General features: G+C 54.7%; 1 protein-coding gene across 1 annotated transcript; it reads right to left on the reverse strand.

Moving 5' to 3' along the window:
* Positions 1-2969: 2969 nt before the first annotated feature.
* Positions 2970-5700, reverse strand: LOC129693468 (E3 ubiquitin-protein ligase TRIM41-like). The gene is made up of 2 exons (XM_055630279.1): positions 5215-5700; positions 2970-3013 (listed from the first exon to the last, which is right to left on the reverse strand). The coding sequence occupies exons 1-2, from the start codon at positions 5675-5677 to the stop codon at positions 2970-2972; spliced, it is 507 nt and encodes a 168-aa protein (XP_055486254.1). The 5' UTR covers positions 5678-5700.
* Positions 5701-6989: the final 1289 nt, after the last annotated feature.

Consider the following 6989-nt stretch of genomic DNA (forward strand, 5'->3'; position numbering starts at 1 on the left):
TTGAACAAGTTAGGGCTTTATTCTCTGGAGCGCAGAAGGTTAAGGGGGGACTTGATAGAGGTTTTTAAAATGATGAGAGGGATAGGCAGAGTTGACGTGGAAAAGCTTTTCCCACTGAGAGTAGGGAAGATTCAAACAAGGGGACATGACATGAGAATTAAGGGACTGAAGTTTAGGGGTAACATGAGGGGGAACTTCTTTACTCAGAGAGTGGTAGCTGTGTGGAATGAGCTTCCAGTGAAGGTGGTGGAGGCAGGTTCGTTTTTATCATTTAAAAATAAATTGGATAGTTTTATATAGATGGGAAGGGAATGGAGGGTTATGGTCTGAGCGCAGGTATATGGGACTAGGGGAGATTATGTGTTAGGCACGGACTAGAAGGGTCGAGATGGCCTGTTTCCGTGCTGTAATTGTTATATGGTTATTATATGGTGTAAGGTGAGGGGGGAAAAAAGATTTAATAGGAACCTGAGGGGCAACTTTTTCACACAGAGGGTGGTGGGTGTATGGAACGAGCTGCCGGAGGAGGTAGTTGAGGCTGGGACTATCCCAACGTTTAAAAGGCATTTAGACAGGTACATGGATAGGCCGGGTTGGGGGTGATATGGGCCAAACGCAGGCAGGCTTTCAAGAGAGAGCTAGATAGTTTGTCAGAGGATATGGGGAGAAGGCAGGAATGGGGTACTGATTGGGGATGATCAGCCATGATCGCATTGAATGGCGGTGCTGGCTCGAAGGGCCGAATGGCCTACTCCTTCACCTATTGTCTATTGTCTATTGGTAGACAAAAGTGCTGGAGAAACTCAGCGGGTCTGGCAGCATCTATGGAGGGAAGGAAATAGGGGCGAAACCCTTAACCATATAACCATATAACAATTACAGCACGGAAACAGGCCATCTCGGCCCTACAAGTCCGTGCCGAACACATTTTTTTTCCCCTTAGTCCCACCTGCCTGCACTCATACCATAACCCTCCATTCCCTTCTCATCCATATGCCTATCCAATTTATTTTTAAATGATACCAATGAACCTGCCTCCACCACTTCCACTGGGAGCTCATTCCACACCGCTACCACTCTCTGAGTAAAGAAGTTCCCCCTCATATTACCCCTAAACTTCTGTCCCTTAATTCTGAAGTCATGTCCTCTTGTTTGAATCTTCCCTATTCTCAAAGGGAAAAGCTTGTCCACATCAACTCTGTCTATCCCTCTCATCATTTTAAAGACCTCTATCAGTGCCCCCCCTTAACCTTCTGCGCTCCAGAGAATAAAGACCTAACTTATTCAACCTATCTCTGTAACTTAGTTGTTGAAACCCAGGCAACATTCTAGTAAATCTCCTCTGTACTCTCTCTATTTTGTTGACATCCTTCCTATAATTGGGCGACCAAAATTGTACACCATACTCCAGATTTGGTCTCACCAATGCCTTGTACAATTTTAACATTACATCCCAGCTTCAAACCTTCTTTTGTGTATCTTCGATTTTCCAGCATCTGCAGTTCCTTCTTGAACAGTCTATTATTGTCTATTGACTAGGATATTGGGCGGTATGGACAAGGTGGGCTGAAGGGCCTGTTTTAATGCTGAATGACTTACTTCAGGTTAACCTTTTAGTATACAAACTTAAAGCACATGGCATAGTATACAAACTTAAAGCACATGGCATAGTATACAAACTTAAAGTACACGGCATTGGGGGTTCAGTATTAATGTGGATAGAGAACTGGCTGGCAAACAGGAAGCAAAGAGTAGGAGTAAACGGGTCCTTTTCACAATGGCAGGCAGTGACTAGTGGGGTACCGCAAGGCTCAGTACTGGGACCCCAGCTATTTACAATATATATTAATGATCTGGATGAGGGAATTGAAGGCAATATCTCCAAGTTTGCGGATGACACTAAGCTGGGGGGCAGTGTTGGGTGTGAGGAGGATGCTAGGAGACTGCAAGGTGACTTGGATAGGCTGGGTGAGTGGGCAAATGTTTGGCAGATGCAGTATAATGTGGATAAATGTGAGGTTATCCATTTTGGTGGCAAAAACGGGAAAGCAGATTATTATCTAAATGGTGGCCGATTGGGAAAGGGGGAGATGCAGCGAGACCTGGGTGTCATGGTACACCAGTCATTGAAGGTAGGCATGCAGGTGCAGCAGGCAGTAAAGAAAGCGAATGGTATGTTGGCTTTCATAGCAAGAGGATTTGAGTATAGGAGCAGGGAGGTTCTACTGCAGTTGTACAGGGTCTTGGTGAGACCACACCTGGAGTATTGCGTACAGTTTTGGTCTCCAAATCTGAGGAAGGACATTATTGCCATAGAGGGAGTGCAGAGACGGTTCACCAGACTGATTCCTGGGATGTCAGGACTGTCTTATGAAGAAAGACTGGATAGACTTGTTTTATACTCTCTAGAATTTAGGAGATTGAGAGGGGATCTTATAGAAACTTACAAAATTCTTAAGGGGTTGGACAGGCTAGATGCAGGAAGATTGTTCCCGATGTTGGGGAAGTCCAGGACAAGGGGCCACAGCTTAAGGATAAGGGGGAAATCCTTTAAAACCAAGATGAGGAGAACTTTTTTCACACAGAGAGTGGTGAATCTCTGGAACTCTCTGCCACAGAGGGTAGTCGAGGCCAGTTCATTGGCTATATTTAAGAGGGAGTTAGATGTGGCCCTTGTGGCCAAGGGGATCAGGGGGTACGGAGAGAAGGCAGGTACGGGATACTGAGTTGGATGATCAGCCATGATCATATTAAATGGCGGTGCAGGCTCGAAGGGCCGAATGGCCTACTCCTGCACCTAATTTCTATGTTTCTATGTTTCTAACCTGGAGGCCTGCACAGTCCTCGTGTCCCGCCTGAACGCAAGCAACGCGGTGCAGGTGAAACGTTGACCCGCGGCCAGGGTGTGCCAGCAATGCCGCTGCCTCTGAAAGCGCCAGTGCCCCGGGTTCAAGCCCGTCCTCACCTGTCTATGTGGAGTTTGCACGATCTCTCGCTTTTACCCAGTTCCCATCTGTGAACGGGGGATCTGCTTAAAGTGTTCCCGATAGCAGGAGAGACCGTTCGGCCCTTCCGAGAAAGTCCCAGAATTGGGGGGATGGGAGGGGATAGTAGGAGAGACCCTTCGGCCCTCTCCTACTAGGGTCTCTCCTACTAACCCCTCCCATCCCCCCAATTCTGGGACTTTCCCAGAAGGGCCGAAGGGTATCTCCTACTATCCCCTCCCATCCCCCCGATGCTGGGACGTTCCTGGAAGGGCCGAACGGTCTCCCCTGCTATCCCCCCAATTCTGGGATGTTCCCGGAAGGGCCGAAGCGTCTCCCCTGCTATCCCCCGATGCTGGGACGTTGCCGGAAGGGCCGAAGAGTCTCTCCTACTACCCCCTCCTATCCCCCCAATTCTGGGATGTTCCCGGAAGGGCCGACGGGTCTCCCCTGCTATCCCCCGATGCTGGGACGTTGCCGGAAGGACCGAAGAGTCTCTCCTACTATCCCCTCCCATCCTCCCCGATGCTGGGACGTTCCCGGAAGGGCCGAAGGGTCTCTCCTGCTATCTCCCGATGCTGGGACATTCCCGGAAGGGCCGAAGGGTCTCCCCTGTCTGTGTGGAGAATTAAAATGGGATCTCACCACCATCCCGATATCCTAGATACATGGTGGTTTACAATGGGAAGTTGACCCTTCTGCAGTCACCTGTCCATATCCCGCAGAGATGCTGCCTGACCCGCTGGGTTACTCCATCCCTCTGTGCCTTTACAGGAAGGGCCGAAGGGTCTCCTGCTACCCCCCCCTCTCCCATCCCACCAATGGGACGTTCCCAGCAGGGCCGAAGGGTCTCTCCTGCTATTCCCCCAGTTCTGGGAAATCCCTGCTAGGGCCAAATGTTCGCTGCTATCCACTCCAAACCCACAAATTCTGGGACGTTCCCGGAAGGGCCGAAGGGTCTCCCCTGCTATCCCACCAATTCTGGGGCGTTTCTAGCAGGGCCAAAGGGTCTCTCCTGCTATCCTCCCGATGCAGGGACTTTCCCAGCAGGGCCGAAGGGTATCTCCTGCTATCCCCTCCCATCCCCCCAATTCTGGGATTTCCCGGAAGGGCCGAACGGTCTCCCCTGCTATCCCCCCAATTCTGGGATGTTCCCGGAAGGGCCGAAGGGTCTCCCCTGCTATCCCCCGATGCTGGGACGTTCCCGGAAGGGCCGAAGGGTCTCTACTGCCATCCCCCCGATTCTGGGACTGTTCCGGGAAGGGCTGAACGGTCTCCCCTACTATCCCACCAATTCTGGGACATTGCCGGAAGGGCCAAAGGGTCTCTCCTGCGACCCCCTCCCGTCCCCCCGATTCTGGGACGTTCCTGGAAGGGCCGAAGGGGCTCTCCTACTATCCCCCGATGCTGGGACATTGCCGGAATGCCCGAAGGGTCTCCCCTACTATCCCCCCGATGCTGGGACGTTGCCGGATGGGCCTAACGGTCTCTCCTACTATCCCACCAATTCTGGGACGTTCCCGGAAGGGCTGAAGGGTCTCCCCTACTATCCCACCAATTCTGGGACGTTCCGGGAAGGGCCGAATGGTCCTCCTACTCTCTACTACCCCCCAATGCTGGGGACGTTCCCGGAATGCCCGAACGGTCTCTCCTACTATCCCACCAATTCTGGGACATTGCCGGAATGCCCGAACGGTCTCTCCTACTACCCCCCCAATTCTGGGACGTTCCCAGAAGGGCCGAATGGTCTCCCCTGCTATCCCCCGATTCTGGGACTTTCCCGGAATGCCCGAATGGTCTCTCCTACTATCCCCCCGATTCTGGGACGTTCCCGGAATGCCCGAACGGTCTCTCCTACTATCCCACCAATTCTGGGACATTGCCGGAATGCCCGAACGGTCTCTCCTACTACCCCCCCAATTCTGGGACGTTCCCAGAAGGGCCGAACGGTCTCTCCTACTATCCCACTGATTCTGGGACTTTCCCGGAATGCCCGAACGGTCTCTCCTACTATCCCACCAATTCTGGGACGTTCCCAGAAGGGCCGAACGGTCTCCCCTACTATCCCACCAATTCTGGGATGTTCCTGGAATGCCCGAACGGTCTCTCCTACTATCCCACCAATTCTGGGACGTTGCTGGAAGGGCCGAACGGTCACCCCTGCTATCCCCCCGATTCTGGGACGTTGCTGGAAGGGCCGAATGGTCTCCCCTGCTATCCCCCCACCCACCCAGTAAGGCAGATGTAAACCCCCCGGGCCCCAGTCTACTCGCCCGATACATCTCGGCCACATCCTTGAGCGGGCTGATCTTGTGGTCCTTGTGCTCCTGGGACACGGCGCACACCACGCAGATGGCCGTCTTGTCCGTCTCGCAGAAGAGCTTGAGCTTCTCGTCGTGGAGCGGGCAGCGCGGGTCCCCTCCGGGCTCCTTGGGCTTCTGGCTCAGCTTGCGGACGCTCTCCACCATGTTGGCCGCGAACCTGTTCAGCCTGATGTTGCGCTGGGGGAACTCCTCCCGGCACTTGGGGCAGGAGATGTTGCCGCTCTGCTTCTCCCAATAGTCCAGGATACAGTTCTTGCAGAAGTTGTGGCCGCAGTCTACCATCACCGGCTCCCTGTAAAAATCCAGGCAGATCGAGCAGATGGCCTCGTTGATTATGTTCTCCAATTCTCTCTCCGATGCCGTGTCCATTCTCCCCAACACTGACTGGGAAAGCTGCCCCCAATTGTTGGCGATCTGTTTGTCTTCCCCCCCCTCTCCCTGATCCCTCTTCCCCCTCTCCATCTTGGCAGATCTCCTCTCCACCAGGAATCTGGGGCTCTCCTCTGAAACTCCTATCCTATTCCCTCGCTTCGCTCACTGCTCACTCTTCCTATCCTGTCGCTCTCTCGATCTTACTCCATCCTGCTCCCTCTCTGATTCTCCCCTCTCCCCTCTCTTTCCCTCCCCTCTCTCCATCTTGCCAATCCTCTCCCCTCTCATCCTCATCACCCTCCCTCCCTCCCCCCCCTCTCTCTCTCCCCCCCTCTCCTCTCCTCTCTCCCCTCCCCCTCCTCTCCCCTCTCCTCTCTCCCCCTCTCTCTCTCCCTCCCCCCTCCTCTCTCTCCTCCCTCTCTCCCCTCTCTCCCTCTCTCTCTCTCTCTTCTCTCCCCCCTCTCCCCCTCTCCCCTCTCCCCTCCTCCCCTCCTCCCCTTCCCTCCTCTCCTCTCCCCTCTTCCTCCTCTCTCTCTCCTCCCTCCTCCTCTCCCTCCTCTCCTCTCCTCTCCTCTCCTCCCTCCTCTCCCTCCTCTCTCTCCTCCTCCTCTCCCCCTCCCCTCTCTCTCCTCCTCCTCCTCCCTCTCCTCTCCTCCTCTCCCCTCTCTCCCTCTCTCTCTCCTCTCCCCTCCTCTCTCCTCTCCTCCTCTCCCCTCCCCTCCCCTCTCCTCTCCTCCCCTCTCCTCTCTCTCTCCCTCCCTCCTCCCCCCCTCTCTCTCCCTCTATCCTCCCCCCTCTGTCTCCTCCCCTCCCCTCTCATCTCTCCCCTCTCCCCTCTCTCTCCTCTCCTCTCTCTCCCCCCCTCCCCCTCCCTCTCTCTCTCTCTCTCCCCCCCTCTCTCTCCTCCTCCTCACCCCCTTGCTCTCTACCCCCCTCCCCGCTACCTCTCCGCTCTCCCCCTCCTCTCCTCTCCTCTCTCTCCCCCCTCCCTCTTCCTCTCCCCTCTCCTCTCCTCCCTCTCCTCCCTCTCCCTCCCTCCCTCTCCTCCCTCTCTCTCTCCCCTCTCTCCCCTCCTCTCTCCCCTCCTCTCTCCCCTCCTCTCTCCCCCTCTCCCCCACTTCGTTCCTCTCTCTCCTCTCTCTCCCTCTCCCTTTCCCTCCTCTCCTCTCTCCTCCTCTCTTCTCCTCTCCTCTGCTCTTGTCTGCTCCCCTCTCCTCCCCTCTCTCCCCTCTCTCCTCCTCTCCCTCTCCTCTCCCCTCTCCTCTCCTCCCTCCTCTCCCCTCTCCTTTCCTCTCTCCTCCTTTCTCTC

Source organism: Leucoraja erinacea, unplaced genomic scaffold, assembly GCF_028641065.1.
Source record: "Leucoraja erinacea ecotype New England unplaced genomic scaffold, Leri_hhj_1 Leri_306S, whole genome shotgun sequence".
NCBI classification, from domain to species: domain Eukaryota; kingdom Metazoa; phylum Chordata; class Chondrichthyes; order Rajiformes; family Rajidae; genus Leucoraja; species Leucoraja erinaceus.

Excerpts from the sequence above, each read along its gene's own strand:
- LOC129693468 (XM_055630279.1), bottom strand. The coding sequence starts at position 5,677 with ATGGACACGGCATCGGAGAGAGAATTGGAGAACATAATCAACGAGGCC. Across the intron at positions 3,014-5,214 it reads GTTTACATCTGCCTTACTGG|ATGGGAACTGGGTAAAAGCG; the intron begins GTGGGTGGGGGG and ends CCCCGTTCACAG.